The following is a 26,012-nucleotide window of genomic DNA, read 5'->3' as shown; positions in this document are numbered from 1 at the left end:
GCTGTGATTACTATCCACACACCCTAAGTCTTTGCAATTTGGAATGAGGAGTACACAAGGTATCACAGATATGGCTGCTAACCAGAAGAATTTTTGCTTTAAGGTATTCCTTATTTTAAATCAGCCATGTTTAGAAGGGTTCAAATTCATTAAGCCTGTATTTCCAGGTGTGACACAGTTTTGCAGTACAAATTTGTGTGTGTATATACTGTATACTTGTATATTTTCCCCTAACTTTCCATCTTTTTTTTTTTAGCATAAATAGAAAGATATTTTTAGAGGGGAAAGAGCAGTAGGATTTTGTTACTTGACTCAGGACATTATATACACAGGAAAAACTTTAGATGAAAACTTCTGTAGCTGAAGTGATAGAAGCAGAGTACTAACCTAGCAAACATGAAGCACTGTGTTCAGTGTGCATTGCTACACGTTGAAAAAAAAAGGGGGGGAAGAGAAGAAAACTTTACTTGCATGGTCTGTGACTGTTAGCACCTCCTCAACTTCAGCCTCACCTGCCCTCTCTCACCCATCCATTCCATTATCCCATCTCTTCTGCTTGCCTTGGCAGTTGGGTTGCATTTCATAGCCTCATATTAGAATTTTAGAGAGCTTGTTATACTCTTAGGGTTTTCTGCTGTCTTCTTGGGCTGGATCCTACTCTTTGCCATCACAACTGATTGATTTTCACTTTGTTTTCTTTGACTTTTACCAATATTCATTAGTAAATGCCTTCAGTGTACAAAATACTTTGGGAAGCAAACAAGACAGAAACATAAGCACATTTATGCTTACCACCTTTTTTTTCTTTTCTTTCATTCTACTGTAAATAACAAGAATCACTCAGTTAGCACCTTCTACTCTGAGTATATCCTTTAACTAGATGATACAGTTTATTTGGTACAGTTTATATTTTCATATGACTGGAAGTACAAACATTTTAGTCATTATTGTTTCTGACAACACCTTAGTTTGAGTTCAAGATATATGTTGATGACCTTTTATTACACAGTCAATACTGTGAATTAAAACAATAATTTATCCTTTCATTGTTGCTACAGAGCAGCAATCTAGTAGCTTTGTTAGAAAGTTATGCCTTGGGAAGTACAGACATTTAATAATTGTTGGTCACCCAAACGACTCACTCCAGAAACTTCCTTCTGAGCAGACTATCCATGGATGAAAGGGAGCCAGGAAATACCCATGACGTGTGTGTGTGTGTGTGTGTGTGTGTGTGTGTGTGTGTGTGTACCAGGTCTTGAACTCCGTGCCTCACATGCTCATTCAGTTTATTTGCTAGCCCCACCTCTTGTCCAGCATTTTGCTGGTTAACTGGGGACAGATTCCCATGGTCAGTTGAATGTCTTCTGATTGACCTCAGATGCCTGAGGTGAAACACCCTGGCAGAGCTTGGCTGGCTTTGAACCTTGTTCCTTAAGGTCTCCTGATTACAGACATGAGCCACTGTCATCCAAGGGATATCTTTCTTACACCATCAACCTCAGAAAGGAAATGTACCAAAGAATTTTTATAGAAATAGTTTTTAAACCACTAAAATCTGCATATAAGTTTTCTAGATCTCTCCAAGAATCTCTTCTGTTCTATCCTCCCGGAAGGGGAAATGCATAAGAGATCTACCAGAGAGGAGTAGATTTTGTGTTCATATGGAACTTTTCTCATTCTACTGTTTAGTCACATGGCTGTAGCTAATTGAAAAGTATTTGGGAAGTCAAATGCATTTAGATGTCTGGAAGGATCAGAAAACTGAGACTGGTGATGCATGCCTTTAATTCCCAACTTCACTCAGGAAGTTAAGGTAGGAGCATTGTGAGTTCAAGACTAAGCTGGGCTGGGATGCAAGCGTTCTAGGCTAGACTGAGCTACATAATGACACTGTGCCTTAAAACAAAACCACAACAGTAAATCAGGTTTGTCTAAATAGGACAAAGGAAAAAAAAATCATCCACACGGGAAGAGAATTTGTTGTGTCAGCTCTCATTCTTAGGGTTTTAGCTTAGTTTTTTACTTTTAATAAAACAACAAACCACCTTAAGGTATTGTAGTTATCTTGGTGTTTAATAATATACTTGGGACGTCACATCACCTCATTTTAAATTTTGGATGAGTGCTTGTTTTGATTTTCTGTTTTTGAAATATAGGTATAGCATCAGTTATTCAAGTTCTTCTGTGCTGCTTTGTCCTACTGTATTATTATAAACCCTCTCAAAGGGCTTTATTTTTTTCCCTTGGGGCATCTTATTGACTACTTGCATCTTCAGTAACTCATTTGGGCCCAATGCTTTGTCTGTTTTAATACTTGTAATTACCCAATTATGTTCTATAATACTGTGACAAAGCCCTTTATCATTTCACTCTTCTTAACCCTTTTCTTGCATAAGATAAATACTTTATTCTCTTTGTTGTGTTAGATGCTCTTCCTTAAGATAGCCTTAGCTGTCTGTAAGTAGCCCTGGCTATTTGTCTGTTTTCTGAGAAACTCTTCATTACAAAAGCCCTGTTTCCCTTTATTGTCTGTGTTATGATATACCATTAATTGAATGTCTTCCAACCCACTCAACTCAGGTGCCTAGGTTCCTAGTATTGGGGCTCTAAACTTGGTGTTTAGTTCCCCTCCATCCCATAAGAAGACACCTAAAAGGCAAATAGAATACAGTAGTCTCTTTTTCATAAATTTCTTTGTAAAGATATTGATGGGTATAAATGACAGCATTTATAGATCTTTGTATAAACTGAAATTCTCAAGTATACATGAACCAAATGTAATAGACGTGAACAAGATTTTTTTTAATTACAGGGAATTGTATTTCAGCTCAACTAAAAGTTGGTAAAATGTTTCTATGTACAAGTATTTTAGATAATAAGGGAAGAAAATGGTAAAATTTTTGTTTAATGACTTTATGACCTCTAATGAATTAGAGGCATATGATCTGGGCAATGAACATCAGTTGTTGCTAGCATTGAATGAAGATAATCTAGTTGTGTCTACCATTGGTTGGACGTGTACAGGATTATAAACTATCCTTGATTGTAAAGAATAACAATGTTTTTGTTGTTGAGTGTATAACTTGGACAAGATTTAGCAGGACAGCTTATCTCCATTTCTTCATATTCTTGTCTGGGTTGGTCTGAAGGCCAAAAGCTTGAATCATCTTAAGATTGCTTATTCACATACATAACCCACAAAGGTAACTCTCACCCGAAATCTTGGAGGCATGGCTTGAACACAGGATACAGCCTTCCCAAATAGTTGCTTGCTTTTCTCCTATTTCTCCCATTGTTGATTTGGCTTGGAGAATGTTGTAGAGCTGACTCTGTCTTGATTAGGGAAACATGGTAGGAAATGTTGGGGGGAATAGAGCTGACTCCATCTTGATTATTAGGTCCCTGACCCCAAAATTCTGCTTCTATAAATGGCTTGCTTGTTTGTTATTTGCTCTACCCCCTGTTCAACTTCCTACATCTGTGCCACACTTGTTTTGTTGTTTGCTCTACCCCCTGTGTCAAGCCCCTACATCTGTACTATGCTTTTACCTTTATAACCCCCAATTTGAGGATTGCTTGGGGTCACAGTGGCAGCTCCTGAATCTGTGCTGCATCCCTGGCCAGTCAGTTTGCTTTTTGCTTCCCCAATAAATCTATCTTTTTGCTTAAGACTTAAGAGTGGTAGACTCTTGGAGGGACAGGGAACCCCCTCGCTTGAACCCCATAACAGAGACCATAGTCTCAGGCAGGAGAGCAGATAAGACCCTCACACAGCATCATTTTTACCATATTTAGTTTGAGAAACTGGTGGCTAAGTCCACATATATTCATAGGAAAAAAGAGTTGGATCCTTTCACCTTTTTATGAGAAGAAAGTAAAAGAATGTGTGAATATATTCTCAATTTGCCTATGAAGGATCTTGTCGAAAAGCTTAGCTTGAATCTTAACTGTCTCTCTAACTTATCCAACAATTAGTGGAAAATATTAGGGAAAGAGGAATATGTTACATAACACATTGAAGATACACTAACTTCAAGTGAGAACATAGAATTTTTCTCTAAGATTAAGAATTGGTTTCCTTAGTAAATAAATTAGCCAAAAGAAAAGAGAAGAAAAATATGTGGAATAACAGTACAAGAAACATTAACAAACTGTATTATATTACTAAAATATTGAGAACTTGTTGATTTTTTAAAAGAAAAGTATTGAAAACAGTTTGCTTTTGTTTCTTGTTTTTTGTTTTTTGTTTTTGTTTTGTCAGTCATGGCCTTGCACACAGGACCTTAGTTCTTTTGGTCAAGGTCAGCTTCCTACTACTTTGAGCCACAGTTCCACTTCCATTAATTGGAGATAAGAGTCTCACAGGGACTTTTCTGCTCAGGTTGGCTTCAAACCACAATCCTCAGATCTCAGCCTCCTGAGTAGCTAGGATTTCAGGAATAAGACACAGGCATCTGGCACCTTTTTATATTTAATATATGAACCAATTTACACACTGAAGTTTTATGGTCTTCTTTCATTTTTTAGTATATCACAAATGTCTTTTAAAAATAGGATAATTACATTTTAACACAATTGTGGTCCTTTGAATTGAGCATTTTTTCAGATGCATTACATCTACTACTACTTGAGCCACAGCTCCACTTCCAGGTTTTTGCTGGTTAATTGGAGATAAGAGTATAATGGATTTGACCTGTTTGACCTGGTCAGCCTCCTGAAGCAGGGGGGGAGTATAGGCCTCAAGCCACCAGTACCTGGCTGATGCTATGATTTTTAAATATAATGTGAAATTATTAAATGACCTATCCATTATCACAATATTTGAACCTTTTTGTGATGGAACAATTTCTCATTGCTCTTATTAATGTTGAAATGTATAGCAGTCAATGATTAGATGTATTTACTACATTGTATAATAAGTCTGAAAAGCTCAGAGTCAAATGTAGTCCTGCTTCAAGTCTTCAGCTCAGATTTTTGCAGGCTAATTGTACAAGTCTCTGGACTTAACTCCATGAGTAGCTCAGAGCACTGGTGTAAGGCTCCAGGCACCCACCTTCCTAATTAGTCTTATCAGATGTATGATATTTCAGGTTTTAAGTTTAAATGTAATTCAGTTTGAATGGATTCTTAAGTTGATTTTTCATGTGATATGTGGGTCTAATTTTATTTGTTTTTGCATATAGATGTAGAGTTTCCCCAGCACTGTTGATTAAAGAGACTTTTTTTCACTGTATTGGTACCACTGACAAAAAGCTAGGTAACTGGGCTGGGGATATAGCCTAGTGGCAAGAGTGCCTGCCTCGGATACACGAGGCCCTAGGTTCGATTCCCCAGCACCACATATACAGAAAACGGCCAGAAGCGGCGCTGTGGCTCAAGTGGCAGAGTGCTAGCCTTGAGCGGGAAGAAGCCAGGGACAGTGCTCAGGCCCTGAGTCCAAGGCCCAGGACTGGCCAAAAAAAAAAAAAAAAAAAAAAAAAAAAGCCAGGTAACTGTAGAAGTATTCAGTTTCATACTTCAAAATTTTACTTGCTTGTGATATATCTATTTTTTAAATTTTTGTTTTTGTTTTGTTTTTCTAGTAGCATGCTGCTTTAACTACTAGTATTGCTTGGAAGGATGGTTTGAAACCTATTAATATGATCAGCTTTGTTCTTTTTGTTCAGAATTACCTTTTAAGATTTTTTTTTCTATACAAAATTACATGGATAGTTTGATAAAGATTGCATTGAATCTACAGATTGCTTTGGATAGTATGGACATTTATTATGTATTTATTTTTTTTTTGCCAGTCCTGGGGCTTGGACTCAGGGCCTGAGCACTGTCCCTGGCTTCCTTTTGCTCAAGGCTAGAACTCTACCACTTGAGCCACAGCGCCACTTCTGGCTGTTTACAGTATATGTGGTGCTGGGGAATTGAACCCAGGGCCTCATGTATATGAGACAAGCACTCTTTGCTACTAGGCCATATCCCCAGCCCCTAGTATGGACATTTAAACTGTATTGTTTTCTAATCCATTAATACATCTTTTCATTTATATGTTGTTCAAGTGTTTTGTGTTGTTTTGTATTTTTTAAGTATAAATAATTTGCCTCACTGATTAATTTAGCCCAAAGCATTTTTGTTTGTATTGCCAATCCTAGAGCTTGAACCCAGGGCCTAGGCACACACTCTCCCTGAGTTTTTGTGCTCAAGGCTAGGATTCTACCAGTTGAGCAACAGCACCATTTGAGCTTTTTGAGTAGTAACTGAAGATAAAAGTCTCACAGACTTAACTGATCCTCAGATCTCAGTCTTCTGGGTAGCTAGGATTCCAGGAGTTAGCCTCTGGTGCCTGGCTTATCCCTGAGTTTTGGTAAGTAATTTAAATGGGTTCATTCTCTTAATGGTTTTTGAAAAGTGTACTGTTAGTGTAGAGAAACACTACTGAGCTATGCATGTTAATTTTGTATTTGTATATGAAAAACTTCTATGTCTTCCCTATTGATCAATGGCTTTAAAGCTGGAATAATTACATTGTTTGCATAAAATATAGGTCATAGAACTTTTGTGTATATTTTTGTCTAAATTTTATCATGGATTGCATACTTTTCCTTAGCTGTTCTGTTTTCAGGGTTTTAGTGTTTCCTACTTCAAAGTCCTGTTTTCATTTTTGTGCCTAATGCCAAGAATAATGTCTCTTGGACTATAATTTTTCTGATATAACAAAATCTGTCTTTAGTTTCTGTTTATTAAGATGTCCCCTCTAGCAAGTGTAGCTGTGGCACTCACTAGACACTATGTTGAAAATGAGTTATACAGCATGTGGGTGGGAATGGGAGGGACAAAACGGGAGAGAGCAAGGGAAAGGGTGATATTGTCCAAAAAGAAATGTACTCTTTACCTGACTTATATAACTAACCCCTCTGTATATCACGTTTCTAATAACAATTTTTAAAATTTTAAGAAGATGAGGTCCCCCTTATTTTCCTACTAGTTATTTCAATTTGAATTGTGAACTTCTATACATTTTACTTTTCTTTATCACTTTGTACTGTTGAATTTTCAAAGTCTTAACAGTTATTGTATACTGTACATCTGGGTCTGTGTTCTGTTTTATTGCAGATTTGTCTTTCTAATGATAGAATGGTATTAAAATTATTTAACCTATGATACATCAACACCAGTTGGCATAGGGTTTAAAAAGTGCCTAGAATTCTGTAGAGAATCGAGACTAGGGACCTTGTCTCACAGTGTATCACCAGAATACAGTTATTACTATTCCTACCAGTGCTCTTCTCTGTACTGTTCCCTCTGTTAGATCTGATGCCCAAGTCTTCTACCTTGCATACTGATGATCTTATAAACAAGTATTTTTTGTAGAAACTATATTATTTAGATGGTCTTTAAGGTCTCAGAATTTTTATAAGAAGTAGTTGGAAGTATCTGTTTTCTGCTAAACCACCATACAGGTATACTCAGACAGGTACTAACTTCTTTCTGCTGAACTTTCCCTGCCAATTAATATCTGAGTTTGACTAGATAATCTCTAGAGTCTCTCACCTGAGACTGGAAATTCAGTTCTTCTTCTTTCAAATTCTGAAATAGCAGTAACCTTTACCATCTTGTCTTATTTTTTTTTGACATTGTAGATTCTTCATCAGAACTTAGAAAAGTCACACTTTTCTAAAATAATTCACAAACTGGCACTTCATCACTGTAGATTAGGATTGTAGATGTTGTAGTCTGTGTAGATTTGCTGTCCATAATAAACATTTTCAGTTGATTGGGTATTTGTTAATAGTGGTCAATTTGAACTGTCTGCCTTTTGATTCTTGTAGTTTGTAAACTTTGAAGTGGATTTAGTGCATTTAAATAAAATTGTGAATTGGCATACATTATAATTTACATTTTATTACTTAGGAATTAAACTCTTACTATATTATTCAAAAGTATATTTTTTAATTTATTGTCAAAGTAGTATACAGAGGGTCTATAGTTTCATACATAAGGCAGTGAGTGCATGTCTTATCTGACTTGTTACCTCCTCCCTCATTTTTCTCCCACCTTCCCCCTCCCCGTTCCCCTCCATTCCCCATGAGTTGTACAGTTGGTTTACAGCATAAAGTTTTTATAAGTATTGCTGTTGCACTGGGTCGTCTTTTTTCCTTTGTCTCTCCATTTTGATATTCCCCTTCCCTTCTCTAGTTCCAGTAAACATGTATACAATACCCAAGGTACCAAAATCAGTTACAGTGACATTAGGGGTAAAACCTGGTGGAAAAAAGATAAAATAAAATGGCATAATTTCACATGGTACATTGAAAATAACAACAATAATGAGCCACTTTTTCCATAACTTGGAGTTCATTTTGCTTAGTATCATCTTATGTGTTCATATGTACATAGCTATTGGTCTGTTGTGATCTTCTGCTATGACTATCCTAGATGTGTATGAATTATTACCAATTAGGGAAACCATAGAGTCTGTGTTTCTTTGGATCTAGCTCAGTTCACTTAGTATGATTTTTTTCCAAGTCCTTCCATTTACTTATGAATGGGATAATGCCATTCTTTCTGATAGAGGTATAGAATTCCCTTGTGTATATGTACCACATTTTCTTGATCCATTCATCTACTGAGGGACATTGGGGTTGGTTCCATGTTTTACTATGGCAAATTGTGCTGCAATGAACATAGTTGTGCTAGTGGCTTTAGTGTGATCTTGCTTGTAATGGTTTGGGCAGATGCCTAAAAGTGGGGCTTCTGGGTCATAGGAGAGCTCTATGTTTAGCTCAAAGATATTTTTTGCAAAGTGAATGAATGTATCAGTTTCCAGTACTTCTTCTATTTTCCATTGATTGCAATACTTTAAACAGTATTATGGCATGCTAGATTGCATACAAAATTTCCAAACAATAAGTAAAGAAGGCAGCACACAAAATCATTAAGCCTAATGATTAAAATATTTGATCATGAACCCTACTTAAATATAGAACTTGCCTATAATCCTAGCTACTAAGGAAGTAGAGATAAGAAAGATCCACAGGCCAAGCTAAGTAAAATTTTAGTATAACCCCATCTCTACAAAGAAGTGAGACATGGGAGTGTATGTCTGTTTTCCAGCTACTTGAGAAGCATAAATATGAGGACCAAAGTCTGAGGCTACCTAGCCCTAAACCAAAAGAGTGAGACCCTATCATAAAAATAACTAAAGGAAAAAAGATCTAAGAGCATAATTCAAGTTGTAGAGTACCTTCTTAGATAGCACAACGTTCTGAGTTCAAATCTCAACAACATAGAAAAAAAGAAAAATATGTTAAATTTAAGACATAGATTATAGGAAACTTAAAATTCTCATTGGGAGTCAACATAGAGCCTGTATAAAGCATATAAGCAACAAAAGTGTCCAGAGAAAAATGTCAGTGGACCATTTTGGTGTGTACTGTTGCTCTTTAAAAGACTCCACCAAGAATGGTTTGTTGGTTGGTTGGTTTGTTAGTTTGTTTCAGTAGTCCTCTGTGCTTCTCTGTGTTAGTTATGTTTGAATAATCCTTTATGCCTCTATGTGCTAGGTAGCATTCCTCTCCATTCTGTCACATTTTCACTTAGAGTCCATTCCCAAAACTCTGCAATTTACCTTTCCCTCTCCTAAAGTACTTTTACTCAAAGGCCTCTATTTCTGGTTACTTTTTACTTGTCAGGCACTTTTCTTGATGTCACATAATCTCACAACGTCAGTATTATTTCTACTTAATAAATGAGGCACTTAAATAGTCACGTCTTCAAGGACACACAACTAAGAAATTCTATGTATAGAAATTTGTATACGGTTTTTTTCTAGTGAGGTGTGTGAGTTTCACTTTCCTTGCATGCTCAATACCATCCAATAAACTCTTACAAGCATATTCTTACTTCAAGTCACTCACAAACTCAGCTCATCATTACTTTCCTGCTTAAGAAATCTGAAGTCATTGAATTATGTTTATGCAGTGGTAAATTCAGCCTTCAAAGCTCTTTCTAGACTTGTCCCCTTTTCTACTGTCCCACTGTCCTGCTCCCAAGTGACAATATTCCAGGGAGTTCTCCTTTTCATCTGATTTTCAGCTACCATGTTGTGCTGAACATGAAATGTACACTGCCTTTTACACCTTCATAGCTTTCCTCCTGAGTTAGTTGCCTTTCTTACACATATTATATGCTTCTCCTATCCCATGTATTCTCCAAACCCATGACTGAACCCTCTTGACAGCCCCTTGCCGGCACACCTTCAACCCTCATGTATCAAGTGTTGTACTGCTATGTGCTTGTTCTTTGGGTTTTTGCAGTTGTCCATGCTTGCAATATAAACAACTATTTAAATTCCTTCCAAGATGATTCTCTGTTGCTTTTCCTTTTCAATTAATAGAAGTGCATAGGAGAAATTTTCAATTTAATATTTAAGCAATGCTTACTAATTTTTGGTCCATTTGAATTCTTTATTGTAGTCAAATGAAATGTATACTGTGTGTGTGTGTGTGTGTGTGTGTGTGTGTGTGTAAGTGTAAGTAAGACCTTGGTATTTATGTCAAGAAAAAATGTTGGTAGTGAATTTTGGGGAAAAGTAATACAAAATCACATTGTAGTTATTAAAAAACTAAATGGGGGGGCTGGGAATATGGCCTAGTGGCAAGAGTGCTTGCCTCCTATACACGAAGCCCTGGGTTCAATTCCCTAGCACCACATATGTAGAAAAAACTGCCAAAAGTGGTGCTGTGGCTCTAGTGGTAGAGTGCTAGCCTTGAGCAAAAAGAAGCCAGAGACAGTGCTTAGGCCCTGAGTTGAGGGCCCAGGACTGGTCAAAAAAAACAAAAACTAAATGGGCCACAAGGCAAAACAATCTGTTACCACCACTACCACCCAAGTCCACTGTAATTCATGCCTTTCTTTCCACATGTGGAATAACTTTATGTATGTTAGGAAATCTGAAACGTTTTGATGTTGAAGGATTTCATTTACCCCAGGGATATAATCATTTTTCTTTTTAAAACCTGCCAATGACATAAGTTGAAAGGCAAACCTTACAGAGTTATCTTTATAGATGAGAGTTTGAGCGTAATACTTGAGTTGGCTAGTGAGTTTCAATCCCGTATTTTCTTTTTTCAGGTTTCCTGAAATGCAGTTTTTTCAACAAGAAAATGTGAGGAAAATTCTTACAGATGTTCTTTTCTGTTATGCTAGAGAAAACGAGCAGTTGCTTTACAAACAGGTAACGAAAATATCTTACAGGTGGCACCCATTGACTCTGAATTTTCTATACAGCTTGACAAATGATGGAAAAAGAATGCAATCCTTATTGTGTTGAGAGTTGTGTAATAATGCTAAAGCAATCCAAGTGCTGCTTGTCAGCTGTGTGGTGTGGAAAGTAAGCTATTGATGCACATATGCTTCTTCCTCATTAGAAGACATTCTGCCAAATTGTCTTTTCTAACATGTTCAGTCATCTCGTTCAACTTTTGAGAGTTTGTTTATAAACAGGATATTTGAAGCCAGTTTAGTTATAAAACTTTTCAGAGTTGTATGTATAAATATTTTTTCCAAGTACAGTATTTATAAATCTGTGACATGTTATATAGAACATAATTGAGTGTGTCATTACCCTAAAATTTACCAGTGGTAGAACTTCAGCAAGTTTCTTTAATTTTTTTTTTTGAAATTTATACTTGGCATTCTTAATGTTCTTGTAATTTGACTCATCTCATTACTAAAGCAAAGATTTTTGGATGTCCCATTTTTATTGAAATATAAGTTATTTAATATGTAAAGATGAATTTCTGTTGAGGTTTATTTTGCTCTAAAGATAGGTACAAGTAGAGTATTTTTCAAATATAAGGTGATAATTCAGATTAAATTTATAAATTCAAAATAGTCAGAAATTGTAACTATCAAATATTGATAATCAATGAACTTCTGATGTAAGAGAAAACAAATTTGGCAAAGGCAGTACATTCATTCATTCATTCATTCATTTATTGCCAGTCCTGGAGCTTGGACTCAGGGCCTGAGCACTGTCCCTGGCTTCTTTTTGCTCAGGGCTAGCACTCTGCCACTTGAGTCACAGCGCCACTCCTGGTCATTTTCTGTATATGTGGTGCTGGGGAATTGAACCCAGGGCTTCATGTATACTAGGCAAGCACTCTTGCCACTAGGCCTTATCCCAAGCAAGGCAGTACATTTAATTTGAAGTAAAACTTATAGGTGTAAAGATAGTAAGCAACGTCATATTACAATTATAATAAATATTTTTATTGTATACATATATCAAGAACAATAGTTTTGTTTTATTTTTAATAAAGGATACATTTTAATAACAGCTGTCAGTAGTCCCTTAGAAACGGAAATGGAAAACTAAATGTTATACTGACAGTCAAATCTATAAAATGTCTACAAATCTGAAAACAAAAAAAAGACACTGTATAATCTTTAAATGTTACTGAAGGATATATATTTTTTTTCCTGGTTCATTTGTTCATTGGAGGGCATCTGGGCTGATTTTATGTCTTGACTGTGGTAAATAATGCTACAATGAGCATGATTCTGCTGATAGTTTTGGTGGGTCCTTGTTTGTGCTCTCATGGATAAATACCCAAGAGTGTAATTGCCGAGTCATAGAGTTGCTCTATTTTCAGTTTTTGGAGGACCTTGAATACTGCTTTCCAGAATGGTTGAACATGCTTACATTCTCACCAACAGTGTTATAGAACTCACTTTTGGCCACATCCACCAGAAAGAATGATATGGTACGACTTATTAGGAAATAGGGAGAGAAAGACTTGGAAAACATTATATTAAGTGAAGTAAACTAGACCCAGAGAAACATGGGTTTCATGGCTTCTCTGTGCCTATAAATCCACAAATAAGCACATTACTGTGGAGAGCTCAAATAGTATAATTCTTTAAAAAAAAAAAAGACTAATTCAAAGCCCAACAAAATAAGTAGCAAGCAATGAGTACTTGCAAGTGGGGAGATGGGACTAGGAGGAGAGAGATAGAAGAATGAAAGGGGGAAGGGGAGAATGCAGACAAAAATTCATTGTATATACCACAAAACTGACAAGTATAAGGAAAGGATGGGTTAAAATGGAAGGATGAAGATATTGGACTGTTGACACAGATCAGGATGCATTATGTGAATAAATTACTTTAAATGACAAAAAAAGTCAATACACCAAAACTAAGAAGAGAGAAAGGATACGTGAGAATGTTGAAAGGAGTACAGTGATCAAGATGCACTATAGTCAAAAAGTGCTTTGGTGATTGGCAACTCATTTGTACAACTACTTAAAGATAATAAAAATACTTTCAAATGTTAATGAAGGATATAGAGCAAGAATTTAATGATTAGAAAAATAATAGCATGTGTTTGGTTGGAAAAGTATTAAAAAGAAACATTACTGATTACAATTAAATAGAAAATAGCTGGGTGCTGGTGGCTGAGACTCTTATCTCCAGTTAATCACAGAAGAATTTGGAAGTGGTACAATAGTTCGTTCAAATGGTAGAGTGCTATTCTTGAGCAAAAGGAGCTTAGGGACAGTGCCCAGGTGCAGAGTTCAAGGTCCAGGACTGAGAAAAAAAAGAAAAAGAAAGGAAAATGTAACATAATTCCAGTGATAATCTCTAAGTGAGATGTGTGTTTTATTAAAATCCAACATAATGGTTTTTAATTTAGCCCCTAAATCTTTAGCAGTTATGTTTGTGGAGATAATTAGTTTTGTAGTTAAAAGCACTGTCTAGACTCAGTTCTGTTTGCTTGACTGTACCCTGCCATGTAATAATTATCTTCGTCATTTTAGTTATTAAGTCTTCTAATCCTTATTTTTTTAATTTGTGTTATAAGGGCAGTGATACTGCTTGAAATTAAGAATACATAGTGGCCTGAAAGTGGTGGGTCACACCTATAATCTGAGCACTCAAGAAGTGAAGCAGGAGATTACAAGTTCAAGGCCCACCTGGGAATGCACTTGGAATGATGAATAAAACATAAGCACATATTAATAATGTACACCAAAATTTTGTTTCAATAGTTATCAGTATATGTATAATTATTAATGTTAGGGAAGAATGGAAAATGGAAATATCAAAACCCTTGCTTTTATTTTTTGCCTCTGAAATTTTTATTTACTCATTCTTTTATTTGACACATACAATTATATGTATGTTTAGAATATACCATGGAATGTTTTGATATGCCATGTGTATGTTCAAATCAGGGTAATATCTAATTCCTCAAACATCATTTCTTGATGATGGATATATTCAAAATCCTATATTCTAGGGTATGTTTTAATGTCTTAGATAATGATTATCAGTTTCTGTAACCAAACCATTATGGATAAATCCTTGTATGTTTCTTATAGTATATTATTGCTGTACAAATGGGAAAGATTAAGTTGGACATTTCTAGATTTTTTTTTTGTTTGTGCTGCTCCTGGGGCTTGAACTTCGGGCCTAGGCACTGTCCTTGACCTAACACTCTACCACTTGAGCCACAGCTCCACTTTCATCTTTTTTGATAATTTAGTGGAGATAAGAGTCTCACAGACTTTCCTGCCCAGCCTGGCTTTGAACCGCTATCCTCAGATCTCAGCCTCCTGAGTAGCGAGGGCAACAGGTGTAAGACACCAGCACCCAGCTGTACATTGCTATTACTATAGTCATTCTGTTGTACAATGAAACCCCTGAACTTATTTCTCCTATAAATATACTTAGTGTACCATTTAGCATCCTTTTTCCACTCTCGTCTCTCACTTACTACTCGGTCTTTGGTTACCACCAAAGTTGTCAACTACTATGGTATTAAACCTTTTTTTAATTTTTATTTTATTTATTTTTATTAAATCTTATTGACAAGGTTATGTACAGAGGGGGTACAGTTACATAATAAGGTAGTGAGTATACTTCTTCTCACATCTATTACACCCTCCCTCATTTTTCTTTGCCTTCCTTAGTTCAGGTAAGCATATATACAATATGCAGTGTACCAAAATCATATACAATAGTCACATGGGGTATGCCAAAGGAAATTCACTTAGAACTTTAAATGTAAGGTCAACAATAGAATCCTCCTGTGGCCTTCTCTTGGAGTTCATTTTGCTTAATCTCATCTTATATAATCATATGTACATAGCTGTTGAGCTATTGTGATCCTCTGATAGGTCTATCCTAGACCTTTTTATGTTTATTTAGTAATTGTTTGGTTTTAGATACACAATGTAAAGTCACTGACCCAGACATATGGAAATACCATTTAATTAATATTTGTCTAGGATAGCACTAGCAGGGAATCACAATAGCTCAATAGTTATGTACATATGACCATATAAGATGATGCTAAGTGAAATGAATTCCAAGATATGGGAACAAGAGGGTTTTATAATTTAATTTTATTGTCAAGATGATGTATAGAGAGGTTACAGTTACATATGTAAGGTAGTACATTTACAAGAGATTTTTTATTGTTGTTATTTTTAATGTACCATATGAATTTTCTTCTTTTGAGTTTCTTTCCTATGGTTTATCTGCTGTTATTGCTGTATTTGATTTTGGTGCCCTGGGTATTGTATATATGTTTATCTGAATTAGGGAAGGGAAGGGCAATATCAAAATGGTGAGACAAATGACAAAGTGTGAACCAATGCAACAGTGATATCACAAGACAATATGTTAGAAATTAACTGTACAACTTGGTTGGGGAAGGGTGGGTGGAGCTAAAGTAAGAAAAAATGAGGGAGTGGGTAAGAAGTTAGACTAGAAATATACTCAGTATGTCTGTAAAAGTAACTCCTCTGTACATCACCTCGACAATAACATTAAATTTTAAAAAAATCCATATATGGGTGGGACAATGAAGTATTTGTCTTTTTCCATTAGGCTTCTTTCACTTTACATAAAGACCTCTAGCTCTATCCATGTTATCCCAGATAACAGGATTTCATCCCTTTTATGGTTGAAGAGTATTACGTTTTGTATGTACACACCACATTTTCTTAACTGTTCATTCATGGACATTTAGGTTGTTTTCATTTCTTAATGGTGCTGGGAAAGCATGGGAGAACATATGTGCCTCTGTACCATTCTGATTTCCTTTCCTTTGGAAATTTACTCACTAATGGAATTTATGAATTGTGTGGTTGTCCTACTTTTAATGATTTTAAAAATCTCTGTACTGATTATACTCACTTCCATTTCTACCAGCAGTATGTAAAAATTCCCTTCCACATCCTTGTAAGACTGTCTATAGAACTTCTATAAAAAATGGGAATAGATCAATGGGAGAATACAAGCTTAGCACTGGGTTCAGCATCCATCCCCCAGCAAATATATTTGTGATAAAACTAATGATTTGGTAGTATAAGAACTAACTGGTGGGTTAGTAAACTAATCCAGGAACAGATTGACTTGTAGGATTAGTAGAATAATAGAGGAAATATTATGTTGACTTGTTGTAGTTGGCTTTCCACCTGGAAAATAGATGCTTAAATTATATTTATTGAATAGTAAATTTCAGATGGAATAAAAATGTAAAAGCTGAAAATATAGAAAACATTGGAAAAGACTTAGGAAAACTTCTGTGTGATCTCAAGAAATGCTTATACATTCAAGATAGGCTATCCTGAAGTGTCAACAGACCAATACCAATCAAAAAGACTAGAAAAAAAATAACTGTAAATAACAGAAGATCACATTCAAAATGATTCAACTATCATAGCATTATTTACAGACATATCATAGAATCCTGGGGTACATTGATTCTTCAGCATTAATTGGACTAGTAGCTCAGAATCCTCATCAAGTATCCAGGATTTTTTTTCCTCTCTTTTCTCTTTTTGCCTCCTGTTTCTTCTTCATTGTTCCAACTCCTATGTCACATGTTTGAAATACCTCATAATAAAAGATTCAGTCATAAAAAATATGATTCCATGTTCTTTTTGTAGTTTTCTTTAGAGAAAGAAAAAGTAGATTAAGAAAGTCTTTTAATTAATGGAAACAAGTTGCATAAAGACAGTAAACATACATCGCACCCTTGCCATGTGATGTATAAAGACTAATACATTTGTGTGAATGACTTGACAAAAATAAGGAAGATCAGATTCTTGACAATTTACACAATGGCAATTGCAGAATATGAATTTAGTGTTCCCTTCTTCCTGGGTCCCAGTACCTGTTTTAAATCCTACATATTCTTTAAAGAGAAGCAGTGCCTTGTTGTAAAAGTACTGAATATTTAGTGAGATCAAATTTAACAAAAAACCCTGAGTTTCATCACAAGCTGTTAAAGCTATTATTTTGTACTAGGTGACACCCCGTTTAACATCGACCATATTGTTAATAGTTATGGGATTTTATTGAATTAATGAGACTGTTATCATGTAGTAGAATGTCTTGCTGAGTTAATTGAAATTGCAGAGATTATATAAATGGTATTAATGAACTTTGACTGCCTGATGCCTTAGCTTTAATAAAGACTGCTTGGTGGGCTAAATGAACACAAGCAGATAAAAGAACAGGTTCAATCTTCTGAGCCTACAGGCTGTTGATGAAGAAAACTTTACCTTTATTTTCAACAGGCACGAGTTTGGAGTGCAGTGACTACTAATGACCTAGCAGGATAAAGGTTTTCAGGAAACAAAAAATGCTGCTTATATGCATAGATAGGAGCTATATGTTGAATTCATGATTATTCTTTGTGAATATTTGCCATTGCTTCTGAATATTTATCTACATAATATAGACTTACATATAATTATTGTGTATATAACATAGTATACATTTATCACAGTAAAAATATAGTAATTATTATATATCTAATTTGCTTTTGTTTATTTTAGTTGTGTGCTAGAAATCACACTCAGGGCTCCATGTGTGTGCAAAGTACTCTAACATTGAACTACGTTCTCAGTCCACTTTTAATTGTTAATCAAGTTTAATATAAAATTAAAAGCAAACCCAACAATCTCTTTTTGAGAGATTGTTTTTCAAAAGTGCATTTAGTTTAGATGAAACTCAAACTAATCTTGTCTAGTATTGTCTTAATGATATTCTGAAGATTAATTTCATTTCTGAAGATGAATTTCCAATAACTATGAAATAGTATTGAACACTTCTATTTTTTTCATATGAGAGTTGAGCATTTTCAAAATGTTGATACATTAAATGGTAGCCATTTCACTTATCTAGTCAGTATGAAATAAGTACTTCCTTTGTGGTGGGCTTACAGTAGGATCTAGCTTTATGCATATAGATAACTCTCCCTGTGCTTGGATGAATGGTTCCAGGATATCCTGTGTATACCACATGAATAGATTCTCAAGTTGCTTAAATAAAATGTCACAGCATTTGTATATAACTATGTACAGCTTCACATATACTTTAAATCTTTAGATTACTTATATTCTTAATGTGATGTTTTGCAAATAGTCATGAAACTGTTATTTAGGTTTTAAGGACAAGAATGTAAGTTTACATGTGTAGTATAAATGCAAGGTTGTCAGGGGCTGGGAATATGGCCTAGTGGCAAGAGTGCTTACCTCCCATACATGAAGCCCTGGGTTCAATTCCCCAGCACCACATATACAGAAAACGGCCTGAAGTGGCGCTGTGGCTCAAGTGGCAGAGTGCTAGCCTTGAGCAAAAAGAAGCCAGGGACAGTGGTCAGGCCCTGAGTGAGTCCAAGCCCCAGGACTGGAAAAAAAAAAAAAAAAAAGACCCTTAAATGCAAGGTTGTCTTTTGTTAATGTACTGGGTTGAACCTAGGGCCTCACATTTGTTGTGCAAGTGTTCTACCACTTTAAATGCGCTTCCTTTTTTATTTTGCTTTGTTTTTTAATTTTGATTTTGAATTAGCAGTAGGCTTTCACTAACTTTTCTTGGGCCACTCTGAGGTCATGAACCTCTTGACTCAACCTTTTGAGTAACTGGGATTACAGATGTTTGATGCCATGCCCAGTGGTGAGGGTTTTTTTGCATTAATTTTCCCACGGTTTTCAATTCACCATTAGTTTAGTCACAGAGGGACAACTCTGTGTGTGTGTGTGTGTGTGTGTGTGTGTGTGTTTGTATAAACTCTATTATAAAATGATGTAATTAAATACTTCTGTTACATTTTATTCTCATGTAGTCACTTCTGTGCTCCTTTTATGTTTACGTACCTCTCTTTCTGGGCTGTGAACTCCCATCATGGTTAGGGTCTCTCTAGTATAGTTTATTCACTTTCTTGTCTGCCTTACTTATAGGCATTTAATAGTTCTTGCAGTAAACAATGATGAATGATCCTTAAACAAATGGAACTTTTAGAGAGAGTACTGTTCCAGAAACTAGACAAAGAAAACATTCAAGAAATAAACCTATGAATTAAGATTTTTTAATAACTGTTTTTTTATAAATTGGGGGGATAGAAAATGTAATGTTCTTAAATTTATCTATTTGCTTCTTGGTAATCATAATGCAATGGAAAAAAAAAGAAATAGTGCTTTCTTATAGTTACATGGTTGTCCAGCTTGCCTATAAGAAAAAAGTGGTAGTAGGTTAAACAATGGAAAAAAGTAGAAAAATCCAGATGATTATAATATTTGGAAGGTCATGTTTCTATAACTACTTAAAGAAAATTAAAAATGTAAAATTAATAAAAAGAAATAGCATTAAAATAGTCTTTTTAAGGCTACTGTTAATTTAAAAATGAAATGTAATGTTCTCTTTCATATTATCTTTAACAACTGGCTTCCTAAGACTAGTACAGCAGACTACACTGTACAGGAGCTATGGGAGTCTTTTCTTCAACATAGAGGGAGCTCCTCTATTTCTACCAAAAAAAAAAAAAAAACCCAAAAAACTTGTCTTCACTTGGCACCTATATTTTAGCTTTATTTCTTCTACAGGTGATATTTTTTCTTGTCATTTAATAAAAAGTGCCCTTTGTTATTAAGCCAATGGGAAGTGGTAATTTTCTCAGTTAAAGAAGCAGAGTTCTCCTATAACTTAGCGACTCAAGAGGTTGTGATCTGAGGATGTGGTTTGAAGCCAGCCAGGGCAGAAAAATTCATGAGATTTTCATCACCAATTAATCACCAAAAAGCCAGAAGTGGAGCTATAGCTCAAGTGGTAGAGTTCAAGTCTTGTGTGAAAAACTTAAGCGAGAACATGAGTCCTCTAGTTCTAGTTCTAGTTTTGGCACAAAAAAGGGTGAAGAAAACAGAGAAGAACATAATGACTTGCTAAAATGTGACATTTTATGTTTAAAGAGGTAAAACCTAGATCTTCAAGACTAATCACTAACGTGTAATATTTTATGTTTCCACAAAATATATAGACAATGGACTTGTAGAATAACTTTGTAAAGATAGGCTGGTAACTAACATCTTTTTTTTTGCCCTATGCCTGTTTGTGTAATCTGTAATTAATCCCAATATAAAGGAGAATATTGTATTAACTCATTGAATAAATGAAAATTATTTTTATAGTTGACTTAGTGCAGAAAAACACATTTGTTTTCTGATAAGCATGTTGGAAATTTTAGCAGAAAACTGTTTTCTTTCACATCTACTAAAGGTTGCTGCTTTTATTATCCAGCATTCCTAGCTAGCTGACTTCAGCTCTTCCTAAATCTACAGACATCCTAATTTTGAGCCATTATATAATGAAAACATTGAATGCAATTTCCTTAGGTCTACAGTTCTTAGTTGCCCTTACTGCCGATATTTATACTGTAGCTCATGATTATAATTTGCATAAATGAAATTCATATTTATGAATATAGATCTTGAAGCAAGTGACAGGTGCAAGGTTTTCTAACATGCCAAATTATTGTCATTTCATTTAAAAGAAAACTATCTCCATGTTTTAAAGAAGAATATGTGCATATTTGGAATCAAATTCTAAAAGTAGATAAAATCTAATATTTGGTTTATGGTTTTCCTTGTAAAATGGACATCTTGGTAGCAAACATTTGTTGAAAAAGCAGTAGCAGATTTGGGATATGGCTTTGTAGTAAAATACTTGCCTAGTAGGAGAAGAGGTTCTGGGCTCAATCTCTAGCACCACACTAAAAGCAAAAAGGAAAGAGAAAGTATTTATGTCAGTATCCTTGCCTTGATTTTTTTCTTTTTTCCCCCTTGATCTTGTGTTTCAGGGTATGCATGAGCTGTTAGCACCTATAGTCTTTATCCTTCACTGTGACCACCAGGCTTTTCTACATGCCAGTGAGTCTGCACAGCCCAGGCAAGACTTTATGAGTTTTATCTGTTTTCTCGCCTTTACTGTGACTTTCTTTTTTTTTTTCAATCTCAAAATTCTTTCAAATAGAAGAGTCTTCATTTCCCAAGTAATGGACATTTGACTATTTCAAGAGAATAACTGTTAGTTCCATCTAATTGTTCTCATGCCAGTGTAGCTGTGGGGCAGGTTTCAAACCTCAATGTCTTTGAAAATATTAGGTCTCTGTCAAAAGAAGACATCTAATTAATAGTCAAAAAAGCAATATTTAAGATAATAACAAAAATTCTAATGATTAATTCTGGTCATTTATATCGTCCTCTAACGACTCAGTTTTCTGAGATACTTCCTCCTGGCCAGCTTTCACTTCCCTTGGTTCATAAGTAAAGGAGCTAACTAGAACCTGGGCATAATTTAAGACCACATCTCAAAAATACAACAGGAAGGGCTACATGTAGCCTGCCTAGCAAGAGTAGAAACCCCAGAACCATTAAAAGAAAAAAGACTTGTTTTAACATTACATATTTAATCAGTAACTATGTGTTAGTTATTTGGTTTTAGAAAATAAGTAATATGCAATGGAGTAGTAACTTGTTTCAATTTATTGTAACATTCTATATATGTTATTTGGAATAATTAAATAGTTAACTCCATATGGCACAGATAAGGCAGCTAATTTGTTGTTGGTCTTTTTTAAGTGTATTTATTTATTTATTTTTGTTTTCTGAACTTTAAAAATGTTGTTAAACTTTACCAAAAGAAGGAATTTCACTGTTAATTGTAGTGATCTTTCAAATAGCAGTTTTTACATCGTAAGAAAAGTTGGCTTAAGACTGTATAATAAGGCAAACTATCCACTTGGAATCTTAAAAATTAACCATTTTAATTGCTTTTATTACTTTGTTAAGTGAGGAAATGAAAACTCTCTTGAACCCAGAATATCTGGAACATGATGCCTAGTAAGTACAAAATTCATTATTTTTTCTTTCTTATGCCATCATACTTTAATGACAGTTACACATAGCATTATTTATGTTTTAATTTTTAGTGCAATGTTCTCACAACTCATGGAAACTGCTGAGCCTTGGTTTTCTACTTTTGAGCATGATGGTCAAAAGGTAAATTTCACAGTACAGATGTTTATACTATATTTGAATGGCCAAATCTTTTCTGCATAAAACAAAGAATATTTAATTTCATAGTCATTTCATTGCAATATAGAATATTCAACCATTATTGCTATAAGGGAACACAAATATCTTGTAGAATAGGATTGCATTTGGTCATCTTTAACATATCTCTAACAATAAGTACAGATATACAAAAGCAATACAATTATTTCTTATGAATAAGCTTTTTATATGTGTATATTATTCATATAGTATTGGTACTTCATTATAGAAATTGTTATAAACTTTCTTTTGCTATGCTGGTGATTTATATTCATACTATTTCTGGAAATGTACAGAGAAAGTATGTGTCAAAAAGATTACTTTGCTTTTATTAATGCATTATTGAATTTACACATTTAAAATCAATAGCTCCCTTACCTTTCTCTCATCCTTACTCATATACCATGACATTAATATTTTTATAGTGTACATTTTAGTGGTTTTTTGTATATTTGTAAGGTTTTGCAAATGAAGCACTGTGCGATTGAAATCATTCAGCGATAGCATATTAGTAGAAAATAAAACTATTATAAAGTAGCTTTTAATAACTAGAAAAAAAGCCTAATATACACTAGAGTTAGAATTGATAAGCTAAAAATCATGAAACGATGTTATATGTAAATAACATTAATGCTGAGGTGGAATCTCAGGCCCAAATGTCAGAAGAGAGATAAAAAAGTCTCTTAGGGAAAATATTTAGAATGAATGGGTGCATGAAAATTTGAAGTTTACATAAAAGCATTAAAGGAGTTAATGATTTATTTCTCAGTATAGGATAGCAGATGGCAGGAAAGGGAAGTTTAGTTAGAGCTAAGTAAAGTTATTTTTTAAGTCGGCAATACTTTTGGTCTGTAGAGTTTTAAATTATTTTTTTTCAGCTATTTACATAAAAGGACAATTAGAGGACATCTTATTTTCTATTAGTGATTTCCTGTATTGCTTCTCTTTTGGTAAAGTTTTGAAAGCTCAGAGTTTTTGCTTACTATATTGCATGCTTTAGTTTTCTGCCCATTTATATATGTGGTTGATCAAATAAACTGGCCATGACAGCTTGTAGTGGTCACTACCACTTCTAAAAGAAAAAAATTTGTAATACATGATGTCACCAAAGAAAATGTCATTGAAATGTAAATTAAACGTATTTTAAAAGACATTTCCTGGCCTTTGATTTATGAATAGTGATCGATATTTCAGCACGATTCCATATTTTTAAGCATTTACCATGAGGCAAATAAAATAGTTTTTATTCTTGTTTAAGTTCCTTTTATAGAATATTGGACTGATGTCCATGAATTTATCAATTTTAAATTGGTACATATTCCATTTTTCCTGTTTATAGGGAAAAGAAACTCTGATGACCCCAATTCCCTTTGCAAGACCACAGGATTTAGGACCAACAATTGCTGTGGTTACTAAAGTCAACCAGATCCAGGATCATCTACTGAAGAAGCATGATATTGAGCTCTATATGCATTTGAACAGACTAGAAATTGCACCACAGATATATGGATTGTAAGTATAAAAGTTTCTGTTTTAGTTACGCCTAATGATGATGTTTGGTAGTTTCTATGTGTCCAGATCCCTAGAACTAAGAGTTAAGAATTCTTCCAACGCCATTCCATTTCATATTTTTTGTATTGTGTGCCCAGTTCTGTGATTCTATTTCTTTCAATATGTCATCTCATCTAATGTTTACATCAGCCTTGTAAATCATGTACTATTATTTGTTAATGGTGAAAAAACTAAGGCTTAGATTTAACTTTATGCATATTAAACAGAGAAGTTACAATTAAAATTCAGGTAGAATTGACTAAGTAACCCAACGCAGAACCCAACGCAAAAGAAATATTAAGGGGCTCATTTGAAGAAACTCAGTGAGAAATTCAAGATGGCAAGAACTGTCTTAAAAGATCATTAAACTAAAGCATTCTAAGGAAGTGTAGAGTTATACATCTCATAAATAGATAAAGCCATCCCCCAACTCAAAGCAATCATAAAAGATGGATGTGTGCTCTCCATTTTTTCATGTCACTTTTAGTGAACATAGTGTATTCAGTTTCTTCAGCCACAGAATTTTTGTAACTAGCGAAAGAGTAGGGTGTTAGTCACTCATTAAATATGTGTATATACCACGTGTGTGTCTGTGTATGCCTGTTCATATTTTTCACTGGCTTGAAAGATACATATGAAAACTAGAAAAATCAGTGATTTTAATTAGAATAAACTCACTATGTAATGTTATAGATAATAAAAAATTTTTTCATGTCTACTGCTGAGCTGTTGTTGTATAGAATATATAAAATAAAGATGTTATTAAGTACACACCTAGAAATTGCTCAAAAAATATAAATTCATTACTTGAAGCATGAAAGACCTTGAATATTTCCAAAGTTGGAGCCAAAGAAATGATTCTGTGAACATTTTTATGTTTTCATATTATATAATCTTTTACTGATAATAACTAAGTTATTCTCTGGAAAAACTGAACTATGATTGAAGAAATCCACTTTTTTGTTTTCATACTGCTTGTGTTTATTTCTGTGATTTAATCTTGTCCTCATCATTGAGAGCAGCTCTCTCATTACCACTAGAAATGAAAAGTATGTGTGACACGATATTGGACAGTGCTATAGATTATCAATGGCTTAAACTTGAAGGTATAGCTAGTAACAATTTAGTAGTAATAATAGCTAGATAAAAATTTATCTTAAAACAGGTAGTACTAAAGTTAGCAGTTAAATTCTCTATTCCTCTACACTGTGCACTATATTCAAATAATGTAAGCACCTTAAACCCTTAAGACACATTGTTTGCTAAGTATGAAATTTGTCCTTAATATCAGGGAAGGACGTTAGTATTGTATATGTTTATCATGTTACAGTGTTTTGCCGCTTTGTCTGTGCTGGCGCTTTACATTGTGGTGGTGATGGCAAGGGCCTAAAAACAATAATTTATAGGTAGGGTGTTTCAGTTTTCTTTACCATATCAGATATTAATTTTCTTAGTTTTATCTTCTCCAAGTCAATTTATAGAGCTTCTTGACATCCTGACCAGTAATTATATGATCCATGGCATACACTTAATCCTTTCCACCTTACAAATATTCTTTACCAGTATCTTAACTTGTAGTTACCATAGCTGCCTCATGTGTGCCAATAATATGTACACAATGTCATCTTCATTCTCTGTCACTTGGTCCTCTCTTCTCTCCTTTTGAAATTGAGATAGGCCTTTGCTGTGTGTTGCAGACTAACTTTGAACATCTAAATCTCCTGCCCCAGACTTCTTATTGCTGAGATTAGAGTTTGCACCACTTTATTCAGCTTACATTGTCTTTAAATTAAGTAATGTGTTCTTTAAAAAAGAAATTACTCAGGGCTGGGAATATGGCCTAGTGGCAAGAGTGCCTGCCTCCTATACATGAAGCCCTGAGTTCGATTCCCCAGCACCACATAAACAGAAAAAGGCCAGGAGTGGTGCTGTGGCTCAAGTGGTAGAGTGCTAGCATTGAGCAAAAAGAAGCCAGGGACAGTGCCCAGGCCCTGAGTCCAAGGCCCAGAACTAGCCAAAAAAAAAAAAAAAAAAAAAAAAAAAAAAGAGAGAGAGAGAGAG

The 26,012-nt window shown here is 34.6% G+C and overlaps 1 protein-coding gene across 5 annotated transcripts in view; it reads left to right on the top strand.

Moving 5' to 3' along the window:
• Nucleotides 1-26,012, top strand: part of Tbc1d5 (TBC1 domain family member 5) — a 482,236-nt gene that overhangs the window by 306,855 nt on the left and 149,369 nt on the right. For all 5 annotated transcript variants that reach the window (XM_048355931.1, XM_048355930.1, XM_048355929.1 and 2 more), the window contains 5 exons: nucleotides 11,125-11,227; nucleotides 21,146-21,234; nucleotides 22,137-22,187; nucleotides 22,277-22,346; nucleotides 23,740-23,912. In XM_048355931.1, coding sequence (XP_048211888.1) covers nucleotides 11,125-11,227; nucleotides 21,146-21,234; nucleotides 22,137-22,187; nucleotides 22,277-22,346; nucleotides 23,740-23,912 — 486 coding nt within the window. The remainder of the gene's footprint in view (nucleotides 1-11,124; nucleotides 11,228-21,145; nucleotides 21,235-22,136; nucleotides 22,188-22,276; nucleotides 22,347-23,739; nucleotides 23,913-26,012) is intronic.

Source organism: Perognathus longimembris, chromosome 10 (genome assembly GCF_023159225.1).
Source record: "Perognathus longimembris pacificus isolate PPM17 chromosome 10, ASM2315922v1, whole genome shotgun sequence".
NCBI classification, from domain to species: domain Eukaryota; kingdom Metazoa; phylum Chordata; class Mammalia; order Rodentia; family Heteromyidae; genus Perognathus; species Perognathus longimembris.
The sequence above is the reverse complement of the archived record's forward strand: the minus strand, read 5'-3'. Positions and strand labels throughout refer to the sequence as shown.